Source organism: Scyliorhinus canicula, chromosome 13 (genome assembly GCF_902713615.1).
Source record: "Scyliorhinus canicula chromosome 13, sScyCan1.1, whole genome shotgun sequence".
In the NCBI taxonomy this organism is placed as follows: Eukaryota; Metazoa; Chordata; class Chondrichthyes; order Carcharhiniformes; family Scyliorhinidae; genus Scyliorhinus; species Scyliorhinus canicula.
The window spans coordinates 8,432,181-8,459,643 of NC_052158.1; the positions used below are offsets into that span (position 1 = coordinate 8,432,181).

The 27,463-nt window shown below is 47.2% G+C and overlaps 1 protein-coding gene across 1 annotated transcript in view; it reads right to left on the reverse strand.

The window, feature by feature from the left end:
- Positions 1-27,463, reverse strand: part of LOC119976631 (butyrophilin subfamily 3 member A2-like) — a 103,329-nt gene that overhangs the window by 59,670 nt on the left and 16,196 nt on the right. The window contains exons 3-4 of the mRNA XM_038817267.1: positions 26,508-26,593; positions 3,231-3,578 (exon numbers count right to left, since the gene is read on the reverse strand). Of these exons, the coding sequence (XP_038673195.1) occupies positions 3,231-3,578; positions 26,508-26,565 (406 nt within the window). The 5' untranslated portion in view covers positions 26,566-26,593. The remainder of the gene's footprint in view (positions 1-3,230; positions 3,579-26,507; positions 26,594-27,463) is intronic.

The window sequence follows — 27,463 nt, forward strand, 5'->3', positions numbered from 1 at the left end:
CTTGTGATGCATCCCCCTACGGGGTAGGAGCCGTCTTAGCCCATAGAGGAAGGAATGGGAAGAATAGCCAATAGCCTATGCTTCGAGGACCTTGGCGATGGCTGAGAGGAAGTATGCCCAAATCGAGAAGGAAGGACAGGCGGTGATATTCGCAGTAAAAAAATTTCACCAGTATCTGTACGGGCAGAAATTCACCATAGTGACGGACCATAAGCCGTTATAAGGGTTATTAAAAGAAGACAAGTCAATACCCCCGATTGCATCAGCTAGAATCCAACGCTGGGCATTGCTACTGGCGGCATATAGATACGTTCTGGAGCACAGACCGGGAACGCGAGTAGCACATGCAGATGCTTTGAGCAGACTTCCCTCCCGGACACTCCGCTGCAAATACCAAAATAAGAGGAGACAGTAATGACTCTAAATTTTTTGGACACCCTACCAGGAGGCGCACAACATATTCAGTTGTAGACGCAAAAAGACCCAGTTTTAGCCAAGATGAAGCATTTACTGCTAACAGGGGAACTGGAAGGACCAGTGGAGCCCCAGATGCACCCATACTGGAGCAGAAGGGACCAAATAACCGTAGAAGACGGTATCCTATTATGGGGAGCTCGGGTAATCGTCCCAGCTCAGGGCCGTCAGGCAATCTTAACTGAGTTACATCACGGACACCCAGGGGTGTCTAAAATGAAGATGCTAGCTCGAAGCTACGTTTGGTGGCCAAGTTTGGACACAGACATAGCAGCCTTGGTACGTCGGTGCCAGGAGTGCCAACAGAGGCAAAGAGTGCCACCAGCGGCGCCATTGCACCCGTGGGAATGGCCAGGCAGACCGTGGACCCACCTGCATATTGACCACGCTGGCCCTTTCATGGGCTCAATGTTTTTGTGATAGTGGACGCCCACTCCAAATGGTTGGACGTCCACCGGGTAAACACGGCAAGCACAGCATCGACAATTGAAAAGCTCAGGGCCTCGTTTGCAACATATGGACTTCCGGAGGTAATGGTGTCGGACAACGGAACGGCATTCACAAGTGGGGAATTTGGAAAATTCCTGAAGGAAAACGGAGTCCGTCACATCAAAACGGCCCCTTACCATCCAGCGACCAACGGCCTGGCAGAGAGAGCGGTCCAGACACTTAAAGCGGGACTCAAGAAGCAGCCGGCAGCGCCAATAGACACAAAGCTCTCCCGCTGGCTGTTTGATTAGAGGACCACACCGCATTCCACAAAGGGCATACCGCCAGCTGAACTCTTAATGGGAAGGCGGCTGCGAACGAGGCTGAGTCTCCTTTTCCCAAATTTAACGGGGAAAGTGGAGAAACAACAGGAGGCCCAACTCAGGGGGCATGATAATAGTCGGCAGCAGAGACATTTCCAGGTGGGGGCACCTGTTTGGGTCAAGAATTATGGGAATGGACCAACGTGGGTCAAAGGCACGGTAGAGTCCCAAACAGGGCCCATATCCTATGAGGTTTCAATAGGAGGTAAGGTGCTGAAGAAACACCTAGACCGAATAAGGGCAGCGGAACCACACCTGGAGGCAGGCGAAGCAGGACTGCCTCAAGGTGGGATAGCCCAGACTGAAAGGATACCCACACCCCAGCCCCGAGCAATTTCTCCAGACCCCGTCATCCAGTCATCAGAGTCGGAGATGGACACACTCGACGAGGCCGCCGCAACACCTCTCCCCGAGGAGGAGGAAGAACAACTTCCAAGGACGTCGTCAAGGAAAAGACGGGCACCTATAAGGTACACCCCACCCACTTCGGAGAACGACCCGGCGGACGACACAGAGGTGACAGACCCAGACATGAGGAGCAGGAAGAAGCTCAGAGGAATGCCAGCTGGCAGGAATTCCTCGGACCTTGGGGGGGAGGGGTGTAATGAACTCCAATTGGCTTTATTGGTTGGCCAATTGGAGTATGAGCTCCCTCAATGATAGCTCATTGAGGGGGCCCATATAATCACCTGTGTAGGCTTTGTGAGCCAGTCTTAAGTTGACTGGACTGCTAGCAGCACTGTTTGTAGCTGCTCCTGTAATATCGTTATTGTAAATAAATATTGGTGTGGTGACGGAACTCCTGCCTCCCATGGATTACCACAACATAAAAAAAGCATCCGTGTTTTGGAATCACACCATGGCCTCTCCCTTCATGAACCCTGTAACCTATTCCAGTTTTACAGGCCTACGAGATCACTGTATTCCTCCAATTCTTACCTCTTAACATTCCATACTTAAAATGACTCCACCAGTTGCTGCTATCCCTTCAGCTGCCTGTGCTCCTCGGCTCTCGACACCTTGACCTTGCACTCCTCCTTCAAGATGCTCATTAGAACCTAACTCTTTCACACGTTTTTGGGCACCTGTCTCAAAATCTCAAGTGGTGCAATGTCAAAGTTTATTTGATAAAAGTTTATTTGATAACACTGTGAAGTGCGTTGGGATATTGTATTCTGTTAAAGGTATTACTGAGAGATGACAAACATTGCCTCCTTAATTTGAATATTGTTTAATTTCTTTCTTTTTGATTATTTTGCTTTAACCAGATGTATGTCTCATAAAATTGTTGCAAATGTATGTCTCATAAAATTTACTATCATGCCATCAATTATTTACTTCAAGATTAATGTCATGACCTTGAGAATGTTATTCCCTTTTTCCCACATCCCTTTGGAGTGCAGTTACAACACATTAATGTGTATTGAAAATTCACTCCACTATTCAAGAAATGAAGCAGAGCAAAAAAAGGAACATACGAACAAGAAGGAGAGTAGGTCATTCATCCCTCTCAGCCTGCTCTTCCGTTTAACAATGGCTGATCTGATAGTAACCACAGATCTGCATCCAATCTGCCCCCAATAACCTCTCACCCCTTGTTTACCAAGAATTTATCCATCATGCCAGAAAACTATTCAAAGACTCTGCTTCCACCGTCTTTTCAGGAAGAGTTCCAAAGACTCGTGACCTTTTGAGGTGAGATCCAGGAAAATGTGAACCTTTCTCCAGGTCTTGGGAAAACCCTATGATTTTGGGTCGAGGGGCAGAATAGTGGGGTCGGCTTGAAGGGTCATACAGTCTAGTCCTGTTCCTATTTTTTATGAACATACACCAACTGCTAAAGAAACCAATTATTAAACTATCTGTAATTTAAACAGGACTTTAAACAGACAGAAACATGGGACATCTCCAAAATCATGGATATGTAATCAGATATTTACTAACCTATAACTTTCAGAGAGACTGCAGTTTCTCCAGAATTGGTTCTGTCATCAACGAAACATGTGTATTTCCCTCTGTCAAACATGGTTGTGTTCTTTATCCGAAGAATAATGGTTCCTTTGGTCAGTTCATGTTTCAACAGTTCAGTCCTTCCTCTGTAATCTCTGTGTTGATCAACAATGTAATCTTCTCCATTTCTGTACTCATGTACTGGTGAATCAAGACCTAATTTAAGCCACTGTACGTCCATGTTGCTGGCAGATAAATCTGGTACAAGCTGACATTCCAATAGAACATCTTCACCTGCAATGGCTACAACAGGTTCATCAGGTCCAAGAACAAGGAATTTACCTAGTGAACAGTAACAATTCAAGTAGTCCACAGGATAGACAATACATTTAAGTTGGCTGATGTTGTCAAATATAAAACTTTGAAACAATATATAATTTCTCCAGAACTATTATATAAAAGAAATGAACTCAGCAAGTTACTGATTCTACTTTAAAAGTGCCAAATTGAAATAATTAATTTGGTAGATTTCTGGAGATTGTTTTAAATTATATATTTACATGTCAATATTGTCCTGTGTAATGTCCTGTGTTACAATCCCCACAGAGATTGGTAACTTTAAAAAGAAAGGAATCCACTTCTGGGAAGGAGGGGAGGGGCGACAGTAACAAAAGGATGGGGCGGGTCCAGCCGGATGGGTAGGGCCTGGGGTAATCTGGGGTGATGGTGATGGCGGACAGGAGGGGTGAGGGGGGGGGGGGGAACGGTGTGAGACCCCGGTCAGAATGGTGACATAGAATGTGAGGGGGTTAGGGGGACCGGTGAAGAGAGTAAGAGGTTTTCCGCACATGAAGAGTTTGAAAGTCGATGTGGTTATGCTGCAGGAGATCCATCTGAGGCTGAAGGACCAGATGAGGCTGAGGACGGGTTGAGTGAGCCAAATGTTTCATTTTGAGTTTGAAAGTGGGGCCCGCGGAATGGCATTTTGGTGGCAAGCGGGTGAGGTTCCAGAAGGAAAAGATGGTGGCGGATCTGGGGGGCAGGTACATGATTGTAACGAGTGCTTTGGAGGGAATGTTGGTGGCTTTGTAAGACTATATGCCCCGAATTGGGATGATATGGGGTTTGTGAAGAAAACACTGTCTGAAATCTCGGATTTGGATGCCCATGAGTTGATTTTGAACCGGGGGGGGGGGGGATTGTAACATAGTGCCGGAGCGAAGGATGGACAGGTCCCAACCGCGCTCACTGACCCTGTCGTGGGGGCAAGGGTATTAGCCGGGCTTGAGGGGGTGGGAGATTGAGGGGGTGGGCTGACCCATGAATATTTTTACACCCGAGGGATCGAGAGTATTCATTTTCTTCCCTGGTGTACAAGGTGTTTTCAAGGATTGACTTTTTTGTGGTGGGGAAGGCGCTGTTAGCTAGGGTTAAGGGGCAGAGCACTCAGTAATTGTGATCGTGGCTCACGCTCCACATTGGATGGAAGGGACCTGGAGCTTGAGCTGGATGATCTTCGGATCATTCGGGAGGCAGAGGGGGTCATAGATAGGAGCTTCAGGGAAGTAGTTACACCAAAGACTGGAGATAGATGGGTAACTGTAAGAGGGACTGGGAAGAAGCAGTCAGTGCAGGGACCCCCTGCGGTCGTTCCCCTGAGTAACAAGTATACAGTTTCGGATACTTGTTGGGGGGGGGGACTTACCAGGGGTAAGCCATGGGGTACGGGCCTCTGGCACGGAGTCTGTCCCTGTTGCTCAGAAGGGAAGGGGGGAAAGGAGTAGAACATTAGTAATTGGGGACTCAATAGTCAGGGGCACAGATAGGAGATTTTGTGGGAGCGAGAGAGACTCACGTTTGGTATGTTGCCTCCCAGGTGCAAGGGTACATGATGTCTCGGATTGTGTTTTCCGGATCCTTAAGGGGGAGGGGGAGCAGCCCCAAGTCGTAGTCCACATTGGCACTAACGACATAGGTAGGAAAGGGGACAAGGATGTCAGGCAGGCCTTTAGGGAGCTAGGATGGAAGCTCAGAGCGAGAACAAACAGAGTTGTTATCTCTGGGTTGTTGCCCGTGCCACGTGATAGTGAGACGAGGAATAGGGAGAGAGAGCAATTAAACACGTGGCTACAGGGATGGTGCAGGCGGGAGGGATTCAGATTTCTGAATAACTGGGGCTCTTTCTGGGGAAGGTGGGACCTCTATAGACAGCATGGTCTACATCTGAACCTGAGGGGCACCAATATCCTGGGGGGGAGATTTGTTAGTGCCCTTTGGGGGGGTTTAAACTAATTCAGCAGGGGCATGGGAACCTGGATTGTAGTTTTGGGGTACAGGAGATTGAGAGTATAGAGGTCAGGAGCACAGATTTGACTTCGCAGGAGGGTGCCAGTGTTCAGGTAGGTGGTTTGAAGTGTGTCTACTTCAATGCCAGGAGTATACGAAATAAGGTAGGGGAACTGGCAGCATGGGTTGGTACCTGGGACTTCGATGTTGTGGCCATTTCAGAGACATGGATAGAGCAGGGACAGGAATGGTTGTTGCAGGTTCCGGGGTTTAGGTGTTTTAGTAAGCTCAGAGAAGGGGGCAAAAGAGGGGGAGGTGTGGCGCTGCTAGTCAAGGACAGTATTACGGTGGCGGAAAAGATGCCAGATGGGGACTCTTCTTCCGAGGTAGTATGGGCTGAGGTTAGAAACAGGAAAGGAGAGGTCACCCTGTTGGGAGTTTTCTATAGGCCACCTAATAGTTCTAGGGATGTAGAGGAAAGGATGGCAAAGATGATTCTGGAAAAGAGCGAAAGTAACAGGGTAGTTGTTATGGGAGACTTTAACTTTCCAAATATTGACTGGAAAAGATATAGTTTGAGTACATTAGATGGGTCGTTCTTTGTACAATGTGTGCAGGAGGGTTTCCTGACACAATATGTTGACAGGCCAACAAGAGGCGAGGCCACATTGGATTTGGTTTTGGGTAATGAACCAGGCCAGGTGTTAGATCTGGAGGTAGGTGAGTACTTTGGAAACAGTGACCACAATTCGGTGACCTTTACGTTAGTGATGGAAAGGGATAAGTATACCCCGCAGGGCAAGAGTTATAGCTGGGGGAAGGGCAATTATGATGCCATTAGACATGACTTAGGATGTGTAGGTTGGAGAAGTAGGCTGCAAGGGTTGGGCACACTGGATATGTGGAGCTTGTTCAAGGAACAGCTATTGCGTGTTCTTGATAAGTACGTACCAGTCAGGCAGGGAGGAAGGGGTAGAGCGAGGGAACCGTGGTTTACCAAAGAAGCGGAATCTCTTGTTAAGAGGAAGAAGGAGGCCTATGTGAAGATGAGGCATGAAGTTTCAGTTAGGGCGCTTGATAGTTACAAGGAAGCGAGGAAGGATCTAAAGAGAGAGCTAAGACGAGCAAGGAGGGGACATGAGAAGTCTTTGGCAGGTAGGATCAAGGAAAACCCAAAAGCTTTCTATAGGTATGTCAGGAATAAAAGAATGACTAGGGTAAGAGTAGGGCCAGTCAAGGACAGTGGTGGGAAGTTGTGTGTGGAGGCTGAGGAGATAAGCGAGATACTAAAAGAATACTTTTCGTCAGTATTCACTCAGGAAAAAGATAATATTGTGGAGGAGAATGCTGAGACCCAGGCTATTAGAATAGATGGCATGGAGGTGCGTAGGGAAGAAGTGTTGGCAATTCTGGACAAGGTGAAAATAGATAAGTCCCCGGGGCCTGATGGGATTTATCCTAGGATTCTCTGGGAAGCCAGGGAAGAGATTGCTGAGCCTTTGGCTTTGATTTTTAGGTCATCATTGGCTACAGGAATAGTGCCAGAGGACTGGAGGACAGCAAATGTGGTCCCTTTGTTCAAGAAGGGGAGTAGAGATAACCCCGGTAACTATAGGCCGGTGAGCCTCACGTCTGTTGTGGGTAAAATCTTGGAGAGGATTATAAGAGATACGATTTATAATCATCTAGATAGGAATAACATGATTAGGGATAGTCAGCATGGTTTTGTGAAGGGTAGGTCATGCCTCACAAACCTTATTGAGTTCTTTGAGAAGGTGACTGAACAGGTAGACGAGGGTAGAGCAGTTGATGTGGTGTATATGGATTTCAGTAAAGCGTTTGATAAGGTTCCCCACGGTCGGCTACTGCAGAAAATACGGAGGCTGGGGATTGAGGGTGATTTAGAGATGTGGATCAGAAATTGGCTAGTTGAAAGAAGACAGAGGGTGGTGGTTGATGGCAAATGTTCAGAATGGAGTTCAGTTACGAGTGACGTACCACAAGGATCTGTTCTGGGGCCGTTGCTGTTTGTCATTTTTATAAATGACCTAGAGGAGGGCACAGAAGGTTGGGTGAGTAAATTTGCAGACGACACTAAAGTCGGTGGAGTTGTAGACAGTGCGGAAGGATGTTGCAGGTTACAGAGGGACATAGATAAGCTGCAGAGCTGGGCTGACAGGTGGCAAATGGAGTTTAATGTAGAGAAGTGTGAGGTGATTCACTTTGGAAAGAATAACAGGAATGCGGAATATTTGGCTAATGGTAAAATTCTTGGCAGTGTGGATGAGCAGAGGGATCTTCGTGTCCATGTACATAGATCCCTGAAAGTTGCCACCCAGGTTGATAGGGTTGTGAAGAAGGCCTATGGTGTGTTGGCCTTTATTGGTAGAGGGATTGAGTTCCGGAGCCATGAGGTCATGTTGCAGCTGTACAAAACTCTAGTACGGCCGCATTTGGAGTATTGCGTACAGTTCTGGTCGCCTCATTATAGGAAGGACGTGGAAGCTTTGGAACGGGTGCAGAGGAGATTTACCAGGATGTTGCCTGGTATGGAGGGAAAATCTTATGAGGAAAGGCTGATGGACTTGAGGTTGTTTTCGTTAGAGAGAAGAAGGTTAAGAGGTGACTTAATAGAGGCATACAAAATGATCAGAGGGTTAGATAGGGTGGACAGTGAGAGCCTTCTCCCACGGATGGAGGTGGCTAGCACGAGGGGACATAGCCTTAAATTGAGGGGTAATAGATATAGGACAGAGGTCAGAGGTAGGTTTTTTACGCAAAGAGTGGCGAGGCCATGGAATGCCCTACCTGCAACAGTAGTGAACTCGCCAACATTGAGGGCATTTAAAAGTTTATTGGATAAGCATATGGATGATAATGGCATAGTGTAGGTTAGATGGCCTTTAGTTTTTGACTTCCCATGTCGCTGCAACATCGAGGGCCGAAGGGCCTGTACTGCGCTGTATCGTTCTATGTTCTATGTTCTATGACATGGTACTGGAGAAGAGACTGGCACAGAAGCAGGAGTGGAGCATGGATGTGGGGCTGTTCGTAGACTGGAGTTTCTGTGATAAGATAAGGAAGGTGATTAAGGAGTATGTGGGGTTCAATTGTACAGGGAAGGTCTCGTGGTCGATAATGTGGGTGGCCCTGAAGGCATGGTGAGGGGGGAGGTGATCATGTTTAACACTGAGGTGGACAGGATGGAGAGGGAAGAACGGCAACAATTGATAGAAGAGATTTGGGAGGTGATGTGGATGATACATGGGGGACCTGGATCCATGGCTCCTGGCAAAGAGGAAGGAGTTGCAAGCGAGGTTTGACCTGCTGTCCACGGGAAAAGTGGTGCGTCAGTTGAGAAGGGCGAGGGGGCTGTCTATGAGTACGGGGAGAAGGTGGGTCGGATGTTAGCAGGTCAGCTCCATAGGCAAATGGTCGTGAGGGAGATAGTTTGTGTTCACAATAGGAAGGGGGAGTTGGTGGTGGCCCCAGAATGGATTAACACTATGTTTGAGGAGTTTAATGGGGATTTGTGGAAGTCGAAGCCACCAGAGGATGAGTAGGAGATGAGGGAGTTCCTAGAAGGTTAAAATGTCCGAGGTTGGGTGAAATGGAAAAGCCAGGGCTGCAGAGCAGGTGGGGGTAGAGGGAGTGAAGGTGGTAATTAGGAAGATGCAGCCGGGAAAGGCGGTAGGGCCGGATGGGTTCCCAGTGGAATTTTATAAGAAATTTAAGGACAAACTGTTGCTGGTAGAAATGTTTGAGGATGCGATGGTCAGGGGAGTCTTGGCAAAAACGATGGGCAGGCCCCCATCTCGTTGCTGCTGAAGGATAAGGACCTGGTGGACTGTGGGTCGTACAGGCCCATTTCTCTGCTGAATGTGGACGGCAAGATATTGGTAACGGTGCTGGCGTTAAGGTTGGAGCTGCGCCTTCTGAGGGTGATTGGCGAGGATCAGTCAGATTTCTTTAATGGCAGACAGCTGTCACCGAATATGTGACAAGTGCTGAATGTGGTGCTTTCTCTGGCAGAGGGAAGGTAGTTGGAGGTGGAAGTGGCATTAGATGCGAGGAGACGTTTGATCGGGTGGAGTGGAGCTATCAGATTATGGTGTTGGAGAAATTTGGGGTTGGGCTGATGTTTGTGGTATGGGTGCCATTGCTGGACACAGAGCCAATTGGCGAATTGATGGTAATTTTCATTGCACCGGGGAACAAGGCAGCAGTGCCCCATGTCCTCCTTCTGTTTACGTTGGCGGCTGAGCCCTTGGCCATTGCACTGAGAAGCTCTGAGTTGTGGAAAAGAAGTGATTGGGGGGGGGGGGGGGGGGGGGGGGGGGGGGGAGTGGGAGGAGGTGCTGCTATTCCATGTGGCAGACTCTCACTTCAGTATCTGGGGGTGCAGGTGGCCTGGGACTGGGCAGGTCTCCGGAAATTGAATTTCTCTAGCTTGGTGCGGAGGGTAAGAATGATTTGTCGAGGTGGGATAATCTCCCTCTGTCCCTGGCAGGCTGGGTCCAGGCGGTGAAGGTGAACATTCTACCGCGATTCTTGTTTTTGTTTCAGTCCCTGCCGGTCTTTTTGCCAAAGGCGTTTTTCAATGGGGTGGACAGGCTGATCTATTTGTTTGTCTGGGCGGGGAAGGTGGGCAGGATAAGGAAAGTGGTGCTACAGAGGGGATGGCAGTCGGGGGGAGGGAGGGGGGGGGGGGGGAGGGGCGGGGGGTTAGGCACCCTGAATCTGATGTACTATTATTGGGCAGTGAATGCAGAGAAGGTTCAGGGATGGATTAGGGAGGTGGGGACTTTGTGGGTAAGGATGGAGGCGGGCTCAAGTCGGGGTTGTGGGCCCTGGCAAAGACGCCGCTCCCTTTACCTCCAGCGAAGTAATCGGTCAGTCCGGTGGTGATGGCCACGCTGAAGATTTGGAGGCAGTTTCAGCAGCATTTTAGGTTGGGAGCGGGTTCAGGGGGTTGCCGATTAGGGGAAACCATGGATTTGAACTGGGGAGGATGGATGTGATGTTCCGGAAATAGGAGGAGAGGGGGATCAGGGAGATGAAGGATTTGTTTCTGGGTGGGCGGTTTGCCAGCTTGGAGGAGCTGAATGAGAAGTTTCGATTGGTGTGGGGGAGAATTTCCAGTACATGCAGGGACTTTGCAAGGAAGATCTTCCTGATTTTCCCACCTCTTTGTGGTTGGAGGGGGTGCTGTCAGCAGCGGGGTTGGAGAGGGAGGTTGTCTCGGCAATTTATGGGAGGATTTTGGAGAAGGATAAGGTGTCCATGGAGAAGGTTAAGGTTAAGTGGGAGGAGGAGTTGAGGGCAGCGTTGGAGGAGGAATTGTGGTGTGAGGTGCTGTGGAGGGCGATTTGTGTGTGAGGCTTGAGCTGATCCAGCTGAAGCTGGTGTACAGGGTGCACCTCACAAAGTCTAGGAGGAGCGGACTGTTTGAGGGGGTGGACGATGCCTTTCATCGATGTGGGAGAGGTCCTGCGAATCATGTGTATATGTTCTGGTCCTACCTGAAGCGGGAAAGGTTTCGAAGGGCAGTTTTCAGCACCATTTCCAGGGTTTTGTGCGTAGATATGGAGCCTAGTCCCCTGTAATCAATATTTGGGATGTCGGACCAGACAGAGTTGCAGATGGGTGAGGGGGAAGATGTCTTAGCATTCGCCTTGCTGATTGCTCACAGGCGGGCTTGTTGGGGTGGAGGTCAACTTCGCCACCCTGATCCTCCGCATGGTGGGTGAACCTATTGTAGTTCATAGCCCTGGAAAGGTGAAATTTGCTCTAAGGAGGGGCAGGTGATGGGTCCACAATAGCTGGGTTTGTTAATTCTGCATTTTGGAGAGTTAGTTACTGTTGAGGGGGGGGGGGGGGGGGGGGGGGCGGAGGGAGGGGGGGAGAAAGGCGGGAAGGAGGGGAGGTTTGGATGGGTGGGAGGTTTAATGTGTTGGGTCGGTTTATTGTTGTAACATGTCAATGTTGAAAATTTGGAATCAAAAGAAATTTTTTTTAAAAGGAGAGGAATCCACAAATCACCCTAATGGAAGGAATCAATGGATTCACAAGGTTTCCAAAGATGTGCGGGTTAGGTGGATTGGCCATGCTAAATTGCCCGTAGTGTCCTAAAAGTAAGGTTAAGGGGGGAGGGGGTTGTTGGGTTACGGGTATAGGGTGGATACGTGGGTTTGAGTAGGGTGATTATTGCTCGGCACAACATCGAGGGCCGAAGGGCCTGTTCTGTGCTGTACTGTTCTACGTTCTATGTTTCACTTTTTAAATCTTTTACTTTTGTCATGTGAGAGTACCTTTAAGAAATGAGTGTTCATAAATGGGTGTGTATATAAATATATGTAGTGGGAGTACCTTTAAGAAATGGGCGTTTATAAATGGGTGTGTATATAAATATCTGTAGTGAGAGTACCTTTAAGAAATGAGTGTTTACTACTGCAGTGATGTCAGAGAGTGAGGGGAGCTGGGCTGTCTGTCAGCTTTTTACTTTGGCTTTAGGCTTTTTGCTGCAGGGTGGGTTTGGTTTCATTTTAGTTTTGGAGAAGCTGAAAGCACAGCAGGATGTGTGTGAGTCGCTGCAAGCTTATGAATGTTCATTTGGGATTTTCAAAGTGGTAACTGCTCTCAATAGTGAATTTAAACCTGCTCTTTGTGTTATAAGGGTCTTTTGTCTTCCGAATGTTGTTTGGGAATTTATTAAGGATTACTTAGTGTTGTATTCTTTGGGGGTTATATTTGAATTAATGGTTGCTAAGATGTTCACTGTATGTTTTAAAAAGGTTAACTTGAGTTCATAGAATAAACATTGTTTTGCTTTAAAAAATACTTTTCGATTTCTGCTGCACCACACCTGTAGAGTGGGCCGTGTGCTCCCCATACCACAATCTAGTAAAAGTTGGGGGGTCAGGTGAACTCCATGATACACTTTGGGGTTCTCTAAACCCTGGCCCATAACAGTGTAACAATCAAACCCAAAAGTAACATAAATCGAGCGTGCATCAACAAAGAAATGGGACTTCAAGAGAAATGAAGAACTTTACTTTAAATAGTCGGGACATCAAAGATAGCTCCCACAATTGACTCAGCAACACTCCGGGAATAAATGTGGCACAACGTGCAATCTCAAATTCCTTTAAACTCTGCCTCCTGTACACAGAGGGCGTGATTTAATGGAAAAAGAACAGATTTCCGTTTAACAGAAAGGAAAAAGAGTCCCATGCCGAGCGCATTCAGTCAGGTCTTTCCCAATGCTGGCAGTGCTGAGAATGACCTCGCTATCAAACGGACTGTGCTTCATTTTGAGGCATCGATGGAGAATGTCCCACCAAGGCGACATTCAGTCCCATGTCCCAGGCGAATTTAGCGGATGTTTTCTCACAGCACCGAGAACAAGTCAGCTATTAAACCAGACTCTGTTCTATTTTCGGGGCCCAGCGTGGGAGGCCCCGCCAAGGCCGCACTTTTCTTCATTTCTTGAATTGAGGATCTCCGGTGCCAGTGCAAATGGCGCCCCGATCTCTTGACTCCCCAATGTGACCCCTGGACCTCCCCCAACATTTGGTGGTTTGGTGGTTCTCAGGTCCCACGCACCCCACTTCATAGAGCAGGGCATCCTGGGCCCTATTCCCAGCACTGGCAAGATGCCAGGGTGGCATCTGAGTGGCACTGGCAGGATGCCAGGGTGGCAGTGCCAAGGTGCCTGGGTGGCATTTTGCCTGTGCTGGGGATAGATGGGGTGCAGGGGCCTCGATGACTCCATGAAAGGTGAGTTGGGGGATCTGGAAGCTCCAGAGATTGGAAGTGGCGAGCGGAACTCATTAGTGCCGGAGATGGGACTGAGTGCAGCCTCGGTGGGACATTCTCCGCCGAGGCCCCGAAACAAAGCAGAGTCCCTTTGATAGCGAGGTCATGCTCAGCACTGCCAGCATTGGGAAAGACCTGACTAAACACGCTCAACACGGGACTCTTTTTCCTTTCTGTTAAATTGCGCCCAATGTGTTTTTCAGCTTGGGGAGGGAGGTGAAGCTCAGAAAGGCAGAGAGACAGTGAGTTTGGAGAAGGTTTGAGAGAGAGAGGAGTTGAGTTCTGATCTGCCTGACTCTTGAGTCCACAATTATTTCACGGTAGGATCATTAAAAATAATGGTCATAATATTTTAAAGCAGAGCAGTCTTGTCTGAAGACAAGGAAAAGGCTAAAACAACCTGGTTGAAGTAGCTGTTTGAGCCAGTGTGAAGGGGTTCCAACCAAAGCCAAATCTGTTCTATAAAGCAAGTATAACTCTCTACCCTGCTAATTTAAAACTGGGTTACAAACTTGTTGTTTAATGGGAAATTGTATAGCTAGAAGTTGCAAGATGAGGACCCTGGGAAAGGCAGTCAGCAGCAGCTAGAGGGAGTTGCAAGATGAGGACCCTGGGAAAAGCAGTCAGCAGCAGCTAGAGGAAGTTGTAAGAGGAGGACTCAGGGACTGGCTGCCAGCAGCACCTATAGGGTGAGAGGAGGATGCCAAGATAGAGAGCCAGCAGAATCTCGAGGAGGAGGTGCATACAAAAAAAATAAGCTGCACAAGAGAGGCAATTCTTGAAAACATCCAAGGCAACACAGGAGAAACATATACTCATTGAGTGGGACCAGGAGACCTTGTTAGAGGAGCAGAGGCCTTTTACGTAGAACCAGATGAGTATTTCTACTATCCAGCCTTTGAAGTAAAAAATGGTCTTTAGTTTAGGTCAAAGTATAACAAGTAAGGTAAGGTTCCTAGTGTATTTAATATTCTTTAAACTATAGGAAATAAATGTCAAGGAAGTGATTTAATTGTGAACCATGACAGTGCAGCTCCACCATGTGGAATGCTCCTCCTGTGCAATGTGGGAAGTCAGATACTCCTCCTGTGCCCAGGGTGACTACGTGTGCAGAAAGTGTCTCCAGCTGCAGCAACCTTGAGCTTCATGTCTGGAGCAGAAGCTGGAGTCACTATGGAACATCCACAAGGCTAACATCTTATTGGATAGCACATATAGTAAGATGGTCACACCGTAGAGCGAACAGGCAAAAAAGGAATGGATGACCACCAGAGAAAATAAAAGAACTACAGTAGTTCCCCGTTATACCGCGCTCCGCAATACCGCGGTTCGCGATATACGGCGGGGGGGGCTTATGGACCCCAACTGTCAGCTTCCCTCAGGATCAAAGTGAGACGGCCGCTGAAATTGACACTGCCGGCTGATTGGAGGGAGAGAGCAGCCGGCAGTGTCAATTTCAGCGGCCGGCTCACTTTGAACCGGAGAGGGAAGCTGCTCTCTCACTGAAACAATCAGCCGGCCGCTGAAATTGACACTGCCGGCTGCTCTCTCCCTCCAAACCAACTTTTAAGTTTTAATGTTTCTGATTGGAGGGAGAGAGCAGCCGTCAGTGTCAACTTCAGCGGCCGACTGATTGTTTCAGTGAGAGAGCAGCTTCCCTCTCCGGATCAAAGTGAGCCGGCCGCTCTCTCCCTCCAATCAGCCGGCAGTGTCAATTTCAGCGGCCGGCTCACTTTGATCCGGAGAGGGAAGCTGCTCTCTCACTGAAACAATCAGCCGGCCGCTAAAATTGACACTGCCGGCTGCTCTCTCCCTCCAATCCAACTTTTAAGTTGTAAAAAATGCAGCAGTGCTTGTTTTAATTAGATCCACGATGGGGGTTTTAAATTTATTTTAAAATCTATGCTAGCGCTTCCCATTGTGAGTCTACGGGGGTCTGACCTCCCCCCCCGCCCCCCGTAGACTCACAATGGGAAGCGCTAGCATAGATTTTTAAATAAATTTAAAACCCCCATCGTGGATATCCGCGGCTCGGATGCAACGCGGGTGGCTGTCTTGGACCCCAACACCCGCGTTATAAAGGGGGACTACTGTAGTGACATAGCGCAGGAGTCCCTGGGTCCATGTCCAAGCAGACATCCCATCGTGGACATTGCTGTGGGAGATGGTTTCTTAGGGGATTGTAATGTCATGTGAAAGTACCTTTAAGAAATGGGTGTTTTTATCGCATAACTGTAGTGGGTGTACCTTTAAGAAATGGGTGTTTATAAATGGGTGTGTATATAAATATCTGTAGTGAGAGTACCTTTAAGAAATGGGTGTTTATTACTGCAGTGATGTCAGAGAGTGGGTGGAGCTGGGCTACCTGTCAGCTTTTTACTTTGGCTTTAGGCTTTTTGCTGCAGGGTGGGTTTGGTTTCATTTTAGTTTTGGAGAAGCTGAAATCACAGCAGGATGTGTGTGAGTCGCTGCAAGCGTATGGATGTTCATTTGGGATTTTCAAAGTGGTAACTACTCGCGGTAGTGAATTTGAACCTGATGTGCTTCTGTAAAAGGTGTTTTTTAAGTCTTATGGATGTTTGGGAATTTAATAAGGATTACTTAGTGTTGTATTCTTTGGGGGTTGTAATTGAATTGATGGTTGCTAAGATGTTCACTGTATGTTTTAAAAAGGTTAACTTGAGTTCATAGAATAAACCTTGTTTTGCTTTAAAAAATACATTTCCATTTCTGCTGTACCACCCCTGTAGAGTGGGCCATGTGCTCCCCATATCACAATCTAGTAATAGTTGTGGGTCAAGTGAACTCCATGATACATTCTGGGGATCTCTAAACCCTGGCCCATAACAGTCGCAAGAGAGAAATCTGTGGTACCATGAATGGTTCAGCTGCATTGGACGGTGGAGAGCAAGAAACAAAAAGTGTTGGAGTGGTACGGAATTCTATCATAAGGTGAATAGAGAGATGTTTCTGCGGCCGCAGCTGTAACACCAGCATGGTATGTCGCCTCCTTGGTGCCAGGGTCAAGGATGTCACTGAGTGGCTGCTGGGGAGTGTGAACAGCCAGAGATCATGGTCCATATGAGAACCAAAAACAGATTAAAAAGAGGGATGAGTCCTGGAAGCAAAATATAAGGAGTTAGGAGATACATTAAAAAGTCTGACCTCAAAGGTAATAATGTCAGGATTACCCCCAGTGCCACATGCTAACGAGGTCATGAAGAGGAGAATAGGCCTGGTGAATACACGGTTAAAGAGGTGGTGCAGGAGGGACGGATTTGGATTCCTGAGGCATTGGGGCTGATTCTGGGGCAGGTAGGACATGTAAACACTGAACCAGTTGCACCCCAGGGGGACCGTGACCAATATCCTCGCAGGAATATTTGCTAGTGATGTTGGGGGTGTCAAAATAGAGTGGCAGGAGACTGGGAACCTGAGCGGGGAGACAAGAGAGGGAAACAAAGATAGAAATGAAAGACAGAAAGGTTGAAAGCAAAAGTGGAAGTCAGAGGAACAAGGGTTAGTAGCAAACAGGACATAGTCCAAAATTAATTAATAATGTGTAAAAATGTTAAAAAGCCAAATCTAAAGGTACTGTACCCGAGTGCATGCAGCATTCACAATAACAGCACAAGTAGTTGTAAACGTGTACAATATGATTGCGATTACGGAGACATGGCTGCAATGTGACCAAGGCTGGGAACAAAATATCCAAGGGTATTCAATATTTAAGACGGACAGACAAAAGGAAAGGAGGTGGTGTTGCATTGCTAGTAAAGGATGAAACAGTAAGAAAGGATACTGGCTCAGAACATCTAGATGTAGAATCACTCTGGGTGGAGCTAAGAAGCAACAAGGGGTAGAAGACATCAGTAGGAGTTATCTCGGCCTCCAAACAGTAGGGTATGACATTAAACAGGAAATTGGAGATGCGTGTAACAGGAGTGCCACAGTAATCATGGATGACTTTAATCAACATATAGACTGGACAAACCAGATTTGCAATAATACTGTGGCAGATGAATTCTTGGAGTGTGTGCAGGATGGCCTTTTTATCAGTATGTTGAGGAACCAAATAGGGAACATGCTCTCATAGATTTGAAATTGTGCAATGAGAAGGGTTTTCATTATAATCTTGTTATTCAGGGCCCTTTAGGGAAGAATGACCATAATCTGTCATTGGGGTAGAAAGTAGTCCAATCTGAAACTAGGATTCTAAATCTAAAGAAAGGAAACTACAAAGGTATGAATTGGAGGTGGTGACATAGTGGTATTGTCACTGGACAAGTAAACCAAAGACCCAGAATCATTCTCTGGAGACCCAGGTTCAAATCCCACCAGTGCAGGTGGTGACATTTGAATTCAATAAAAACCTGGAATTAAAAATGTAATAATGACCACAAAATCATTGTCGATTGTCGTAAAAATCCATCTGGTTCACAAAGCTCTTTTAGGGAAGGAATTCTGTGGGCAGCACAGTGGCACAGTGGGTTAGCACTACGGCCTCATGGCGCTGAGGTCCAAGGTTTGATCCCGGCTCTGGGTCACTGTCCATGTGGAGTTTGCACATTCTCCCCGTGTTTGCATGGGTTTCGCCCCCACGACCCAAAGATGTGCAAGCTAGGTTGATTGGCCACACTAAATTGCCCCTTAATATGAAAAAATTAATTGGGTACTCTAAATTATTTTTAAAAAGGGAAGGAATTCTGCGGTCCTTACCTGGTCTGGCCTAAATGTGACTCCAGATCCACAGCAAGGTGCTTGACTCTTAACTGCCCTCTCAAGGGCAATTATGGAAGGGCAATAAATGCTGGCCAAGCCTGCAATGCCTATGCCCCATGAACGAATAAAAACAAGAGGTGTGAGTTGGCTAAGATGAATTGAGAACATTATTGAAATGCATGATGGTGGATTGGCAATTTCTAAAATTTTATGCATGCATTGCAACAGTTATGCATTCCTTTTTTTGTCATTGGTTTTTATTGTTTTGCATTTTATACTTACATTGCAGGGAACATTAAACAGTAACATCACGATCTTTACAAAATCAGTATATATATGTATAAGAAGAAACAGAGATACATATATATATATAATAGGCCCAGAAAGGGAACAAGACAGCAAATGTGTAGATATTATTGTTGGGGCCCTGGTTATGGGGACCCCTGACTTTGACCACTCCCTCCGTGCTGTTCCTGCGCAGTGTGTGTTGCCTCCTGGTGTTAGAGCACATCAGGGGGTTTTAGGTGCCACTTGGGCATACTGCTGGCAAGCCTTCGCTGCTGTTTGTTCCTTCCGGCTTCCCTGCATCCTCGCTGTTATTCCCTCCCCCCTCTCCTTCTCCTGCCCCCACATCAGCCCCATACCCCACCTCTTCCTAACCCCCTTCTTTTTGTTATGTTGGTGACACCTCAAATATAGAATTTTATTCTTTCCAGTTTGAGGAATACTGCTAGATCGGACAGCCAGTCCACAGCCTTGGATGGGGCAGCCAATCTCCAGCCGAGCAGGAGTGTCTGGCAGGCAATCAGGGAGGCAAAGGCTAGGGCATCGACCCCTCCCCCTGGAAATAGTTCTGGTTTTTCCGAATCCCCGAAGACCATCACTGGTGGGCATGGTTCCACCTTTACTCCACAACCCTGGACATGGCCTCAAAAAAGCAGCCCAATACTTGGTCAGTCTGGGGCAAGACCAGAACATGTGGGTGTGGTTGACTGGGCATCCTTGGCATCTTCCAAATTTGTCCTCCACCTCCAGAAAGAACCCGCTCATGCGTGTTTGTGTCAAGTGTGCTGTCTGCACTACTTTCAGCTGTGTTAGGCCCTGAGCATGAGGAGGTGGAGTATGCCCCGTGCAGCATTTCCCCCCATCTCTATGCCTATCTCTTCCTCCCATTTTCCCTGTGTCTTGTCCAGTGGAAACCATACCTCTTCCAGTAGTCATCCGTACATGTCCGTGCATTTGCCGGTCAGGAGTCTGTCCAGTAGGGAGTGTCCCTGGTAGTTGGGCAATGTTTTTGTCTCCTTACGGAGGAAGTCCCTTAACTGCATGTATCGCAACTCATTACTTTCGGGAGCTGATGTTTGTCCGTCAGTTCCCCAAGTGTCGCTACCATGCTGTCTATGTATAAGTCCCCTCCCGTCAGTGTACCCTTGTCCTGTCTCCACCATTTTAAGCTGGCGTCTAGTGTCGCCAGAGGAAATTTATGGTTCTTGCAGATGGGGCCATGGTGGACATTGCCTTCAGTCTGAAGTGGTGCCGGAGCTGATTCCACGTTCTTAGTGTGACCACCACCATTGGGGTCCTTGTGTATTTGGCTCCGGGGAATGGGAGAGGGGCCGTGACCAGTGCTCAGAGGGATGTTCCCGTGCATGACATCAGTGTTTAGGAGTGAGACGGATCCGTCGGGTCTTTGACATTTTTAGGGATCAGTGATATCAAGGCCTGTGCTAGCGTGGGTGTCAGGATCCCCCTCCATAGCGAATTGTTGAACATCTCCCGCTGGGGCAGGGCCAATGCTGCCATGAACGTTTCGTAGGGGTCCACCAGGAATCCATCTGGACCCACATGGTGCCTTCCCTGCCTGGATGGATTTAATGCTCTCCACAATTTCTGCTAGTTCTAGAGGTACTTCCAGTCCTTACTTTCGTTCCTCCCCATAACTGGCATGTCCAGTCTGTCGAAAAACTGTCTCAAATTCGCATCCCCCTCTGGGGGCTCGAAGTTGTCCAGCTCCTGGTAGCAAGTCAAAAGGCCTCATTCACCCTGTCCAGCTCCGTGACTAACCTGCCATTCTTATCTTTCACCTGCGCTATTTCCCTTGTGTCTACCTGCATCCTCAGCAGGCGGCTGTCCTTGTATCCATGCTCATAGAAGGCCCCACCGTGACTGGCGGAGTGGGTGTATTGCTTTCCCCGTGGAGAGCAGGTCCAATTCCATTTGTAATTTTTTCCCTCTCCGTCAGTAGATCCACGGTTGGAGGCTTGGTGTACCACTGGTCCACCTCCAATATGGAGTTGACCAGCTGCTGTCTAGCCGCTCTCTCATTTCTGTCACTGCATGCCCTCAATGCTATTATCCCCCCCCCCACCCCGTTTCACTTCTTTCAGTGCCTCCCAGAATGTGGAGGGTGAGACCCCGCTGATCTGGTTACAGGATATGTATCCCTTGATGGCTTGTGATATTCCTTCACAGAATGCTTTGTTGGCAAGGAAGGGGGCACTGGGCTCAGCCCATCTCCAATCTCACATCAGTATGGTGCGTGGTCGGAGATTACTATTGCTGAGTATTCCGCCCCTACTACCCCTGGAAGCTCCGATTTCCCAACTACAAAGGAATCGATGAGGGAATGCACTTTGTGGACTTGGGAGAAGAAGAATTCCTTCTCCCTCTGGTGTGTGAACCTCCAAGGGTCCTTCTCCCCAATCTGCTCCATAAGGCCTTCAGCTCCCTCGCCGTGGCTGACAGTTGAAGTCTCCCCTCATGATGAGATGGCGGGAGTCTCGGTCGGGGATTTCTGCCATGGTCTTTTTGATAGGGCGGCACAGTGGCACAGTGGTTAACACTGCTGCCTCACAGCTTCAGGGTCCCAGGTTCAATTCCAGCCTCAGGTAACTGGAGGTTGCATGTTCCCCCCATGTCTGCGTGGGTTTCCTCCGGATGCTCCGGTTTCCTCCCACAGTCCAAATATGTGCAGGTTAGGTGGATTGGCTATGATAAATTGCTCCTTCATGTCAAAAAGGTTCGGCGGGGTGACTGGGTTGCAGGGATAGGGTGAAGGTGTGGGCTTAAGTAGGGTGTTCTTTCCCAGGGCCGGTGCAGATTCGATGGGCTGAATGGCCAACTTCTTCTTTGTAAATTCTATGATTCTATGGTAAAATCTGTGTTGTCCCAGTTAGGGGCATACACAGTCACAAGCCCCACTGATGCCCCTTACAGGACACCGATGGCCATGACATACCGTCCCCCTGGGACTGTCACTATCGTCATTGTCATAAATGTTGTCCTTTTACTAAACCAGTATTGCCACCCACCCAGCCCTTATCCTGGAGCATACTTGATAGATCTGTCCTATCCAACTTTTTATTACCCTCAGTCGGCCCTTCTCCTCAGCTGTGTTTGTTGGAGGAAGACTATGTCGGCCCTCAGGTTTTTCAGATGGGGCAGACTGATGTTCCAGGTAACTATCCTGATGGGGGTTTTTGTCACCCCCTCCTGCGGGGTCAGCCATTCTTACCTTATGGAAGTGAACTGCACTCTGGGGTTTCCCTTCGTTTGGGGGCCATCCAAGATGGCCACCGTGACCTTCTTTGTTCCAGCCACCTTCATGTACAACCAACTTTCTACCCACTCTCCCCCCAACTCATACCCAATTCCCCCCATCCCCACCGGACTCCCTGCCCTTCCTAGTCTCCCTACCCTGTGCCCCTCTGAGTTTTTCCCCTGTGCAGCCCCCTCTTTCCCCCTCCCCTCATTTCCCCTGACTAGTTATCCTATTCCCCCATGCCTCCCCTTCTGCCAGGCGCTCCCTCCTTTTGGCTTGGTATCTCTCTCTACCCTTTTCCCCCTCCCTGGGACATACAGACTTTCCTCAGATAGAACGACAAAAAGGACAAAAAAGCAACAGATCAATAAAAATAAAAAAAATTTTAGACAGCGAGAGGAACTAAAGCAAACTCATTGTACGTGGTCTGTGCATATCCATCACTGTTGCATTCCTAGCCCGTTTTTCCGGACGTATTTGTCAGCTTCCCCCGGCGTGTTGAAGTAATGTTCTTGTTGGCATCTGTCACCCGAAGTTTTGGCGACCGCAGCATCCCGAACCGTACCTTTCTCATGAATAAAGCTGCCTTGGTCCCGTTGAATTCCAGTGGTGCTTGGCCAGTTCAGCCCCTCTGTCCTGGTAAGTTCTGATCGTGTGTCCTTCCCACTTGCAGGACCACATGGTCCTCGCCCAGTTCTGGATTTGCTCTTTATAGGAATTAGGAGCAGAAGTGGGCAATTCAGCCCTTTGAGCCTGCTCCACCATTCAATCATGGCTGATATCTTCCTGGTCCCAAATCCACCTCCCCACCCGTTGTCCATATTCCTTTAACCCATATTTCATCAAAAATATATCTGTCTCTTTCTTGAAACCATTTAATGACTCAGATTCCACCGCACTATGGGCCAGCAGGTTCCACGATTTCACCACCCTGTGTGAGAAGTAGCTCCTCCTCAGGAAGCAGTGAGGCATCTTTGTAAAGTACAGGTAATGGTGTGGGGGAAAGCAAAATCCAACTCGGAATGTCTCTTAGTGTCCCTGGGCTTCTAGAACCAGTCTGACATCCATTAACCACACTGAGCAGATAGCTCACCATCCTGACCTCTGTTACAACAGAAACTACACTTCAAAAATGATTCATAAGACACTCCTCAAAAACCTCTCTGAACCATCTATTGGTTAACTGTCCTAATACTTCCCTCTGTGCCTCAGTGTCAAACTTTGCCCAATTCCATTCCTGTGAAGTGCATGGGATGTTTTATTGTGCTCAATGCAAATACAAGTTGTTGTTATCAAGTGTTTTTGGATGTCCCGAGGTGTTTGAAAAAGGTGCCGTTTAAATGTAAGACTCTATTTTGTTTTCTTACATAGGTGGATTGGCCATGATAAAATTGCCCTTAGTGTCCAAAATTGCCCTTAGTGTTGGGTGGGGTTACTGGGTTATGGGGATAAGGTGGAGGTGTTGACCTTGGGTAGGGTGCTCTTTCCAAGAGCCGGTGCAGACTCAATGGGCCGAATGGCCTCCTTCTGCACTGTAAATTCTATGATATCTATGATATCTATGATGACCTACGTTTTATGTTTCTCCACCTGTTTGGCCACCTTCAATGATCTATGCACATATCCATCCAGGGCCCTCTGCTCCAGCATTCCCTTCAGAATTGTACCTCTTATTTTATTTTGTCTTCCCATGTTCATAGAACATAGAACATGACAGCGCAGTACAGGCCCTTCAACCTTCGATGTTGCGCCGACCTGTGAAACACCTCTAAAGCCCATCTACACTCTTCCCTTATCGTCCATATGTCTATCCAATGACCATTTAAATGCCCTTAGTGTTGCAGGCAGGGCATTCCACGCCCTTACTACTCTCTGAGTAAATAACCTACCTCTGACATCTGCCCTATATCTACTCTCAATTTAAAGCTATGTCCCCTCGTGCAAGACATCACCATCCGAGGAAAAAGGCTCACTGTCCGCCCTATCTAATCCTCTGATCATCTTGTATGCCTCAATTAAGTCACCTCTTAACCTTCTTCTCTGTAACAAAAACAGCCTCAAGTCCCTCAGCCTTCCCTCATAAGATCTTCCCTCCATACCAGGCAACATTCTTGTAAATCTCCTCTGTACCCTTTCCAATTCTTCCACATCCTTCCTATAATACGGCTACCAGAATTGCACGCAGTACTCCAAATGCGGCCGCACCAGAGTTTTGTACAGCTGCAACATGACCTCATGGCTCCAAAACTCAATCCCTCTACCAATAAAAGCTAACACACCGTACACCTTCTTAACAACCCTCTCAACCTGGGTGGCAACTTTCAGGGATCTATGTACATGGATACCGAGATCTCTCTGCTCATCCACACTACCAAGAATCTTACCATTAACCCAGTACCCTGTCTTCCTGTTATTCCTTCCAAAATGAATCACCTAACACTTTTCTGCATTAAACTCCATTTGCAACCTGTCAGCCCAGCTCTGCAGCTTATCTATGTCCCTCTGTAACTTGCAACATCCTTCCACACTGTCCACAACTCCACCGACTTTAGTGTCATCTGCAAATTTACTCACCCATCCTTCTACTCCCTCCTCCAGGTCATTTATAAAAATGACAAACAGTGGCCCCAAAACAGATCCTTGTGGTACACCACTAGTAACTGGACTCCAGTCTGAACATTTCCGATCATCCACCACCCTTTGTCTTCTTCCAGCTAGCCAATTTCTGATCCAAACTGCTAAATCACCCTGAATCCCATGCCTCCGTATTTTCTGCAATAGCCTACTGTGGGGAACGTTATCAAACGCTTTACTGAAATCCATATACACCACATCAACTGCTTTACCCTCATCCACCTGTTTGGTCACCTTCCCAAAGAACTCAATAAGATTTGTGAGGCACGACCTACCCTTCACAGAACTGTGTTGACTATCTCTAATCAAATTATTCCTTTCCAGATGATTATACATCCTATCTCTTATAAACCTTTCCAAGACTTTGCCCACAACAGAAGTAAGGCTCACTGGTCTATGGTTACCGGGGTTGTCTCTACTCCCCTTCTTGAACAATGAGACAACATTTGCTATCCTCCAGTCTTCTGCCACTATTCCTGTAGTCAAAGATGACTTAAAGATCAAAGCCAAAAGCTCAGCAATCTCTTCCCTAGCTTCCCAGAGAATCCTAGGATAAATCCCATCTGGCCCAGGTCACTTATCTATTTTCACTCTTTACAGAATTGTTAACACCTCCTCCTTATGAACCTCAAGCCCTTCTAATCTAGTAGCCTGTATCTCAGTATTCTCCTCGATAACATTGTCTTTTTCCTGTGTGAATACTGACAAAAAAGATTCATTTAGCACCTCTCCTATCTCCTCGGACTCCACGCACAACTTCCCACTACTGTCATTGACTGGCCCTACTCTTACCCAAGTCATTCTTTTCTTCCTGACATATCTATAGAAAGCTTTAGGGTTATCCTTGATCCTACCTGCCAAAGACTTCTAATGTCCCCTCCTGGCTCTTCTTAGCTCTCTCTTTAGGTCCTTCCTAGCTAACTTCTAACTCTCGAGCGCCCTAACTGAACCTTCACGTCTCATCTTTACATAAGCCTCCTTCTTCCTCTTGACAAGTGTTTCAACTACTTTAGTAAACCACGGTTCCCTCGCTCAACCACTTCCTCCCTGCCTGACAGGTACATACTTATCAAGGACACGCAGTAGCTGTTCCTTGAACATGCTCCACATTTCCATTGCATCCCCATCCCCTGCAGTTTTCCTCTCCATCCGATGCATCCTATGTCTTGCCTCATCGCATCATAATTGCCTTTCCCCCAGATATAACTCTTGCCCTGCGGTGTATACCTATCCCTTTCCATCACTAAAGTAAACGTAAGCGAATTGTGGTCACTATCACCAAAGTGCTCACCGACCTCCAAATCTAACACTTGTTCTGGTTCATTACCCAGTACTAAATCCAATATGGCCTTGCCTCTCGTTGGCCTATCTACACACTGTGTCAGGAAACCCTCCTGCACACATTGGACAAAAACGGACCTATCTAAAGTACTCGAACTATAGTGTTTCCAGTCAATATTTGGAAAATTAAAGTCCCCCATGAGTTCCTAGTCCCCCATTAGTTCCATTCCTCCCAGAATGCACCACCTCACACTTCTCCGCATTGAACTTCATCTGCCACTGATCTGTCCATTCCACCACCTTTTGAAGGACATCTATACTATTCTCCTCACAGTTTACAATGCTTCCAAGTTTCACAACATCCGTAAACTTTGAAAATGTCACCTGCACACCAAGATCAAAATCATTAATATAAATCTGGAAAAGGGTGCCAATACCGACTCCTGGGGAAATTCAAACCTTCCTCCAACCTGAAAAATATCCACTGACGGTTACTCTCTGCTTCCTATTACTCAGCCAATTCTGTATCCACATTGCTGCCCCTTTCATTCCATGGGCTATAACTTTTCTCACTAGTCAATTATCTCAGTTATATGTATGACATATATTCTATCAAATGAGGAAATCATTTTAATATCCTTTATTCTGGCATTCTTACCCAGTCAATGTTAAAGTTAACCATTCAAATCTCTCCAGTATTGAAAAAGTATACACATCTTAATACACAGAAAGGTCAATCAGAGTTTTCACAGAATAATAATAGAATTCTGAAGTGGAATTCTCAAAGCTCCAATGGAACAATTCGAGAATATGATAAATAAAACTAGAATTGAGTTTATAGAATCGCTGTAAATCAGTGTCTGAGACATCATCCCTTAACTGACAGAAACCATGCTGTTGTTGCAAAAGAATGAATCTTCCTAACATTGTAAGTAACACCATGGGAGGGTTACTGGTAATATAACTACACAGGTTATAATATTTCTTACCATGTACTGAATGCAGAATCACAAGTAGTAACAGCACAATGTGGTGAACTGCTTTCATCTTGAGATCTGAGCAGAAGAGGATTTGCCTGAGAGGGAGAGAAGTGATAGTTGCATTACTTGTCACAGATCTCATGTTACATCGACAGTGCACTCACACCAATGTCAAACAGGCTGTGCAACAGTTATACCAAGTTTTTGTTGAGATGTAAACTCCCGGGGCCTGAAGTTCCTGAACTGTGGTTACATCCTGTGAACATGTGTGTGTTGTGTTATTTTTTTACCACTGTGCTGTGTTGTGTCTCTGGAGACTTTAATAAAATACTATGATTGGCATCTGAAGAATGATCCTGAATTAAGACGAGTCAGGCTTTGATATTTGACCATAATTTAATCATGTAACCATTGAGTTACCATTGCTTCCCTCAAGATTTGGTTCTCAATAGGAATTGCTCCTCTGATAAATGAATATCAGCGCACTTTCCCTGTGGAATATGCTGTAGCCATGCTGATGGATAAATGCACAATATCTCAGGTAAGGCTGACTTGACTGGCAATGCTCCATTTGTTCTCCTTAACCACTAATGTGCTCTAATATTGGGGGAGGTCCCTGCGGTAACCCAATGTGATACTGCTGTCGGAGAGAAGGTTATATTGCAATAATTACCACAAATATCCAAAGTGATAACAGCAAAAAGCAAATTTTATAAATGATTAATAAATGGGCTGAAAGTCCATTGGGGAGCCTTTTTTCAATAAGTTTCAGTGTACGCAAATGAGCCACTCTGGAAGCCATTTTATCACAATGCGAGATCACGGAGCAATCCAGGTACAATCATTGGGAAACTGTGGGAACAGGATGACATCATCGATAATGGAGTTCAATTGAAGATTAAAATTGGCTCCTCCCAGTTTCAGTTGGTGAACAATTCCTTCACCTGAAATGTCAGCACAGAAAG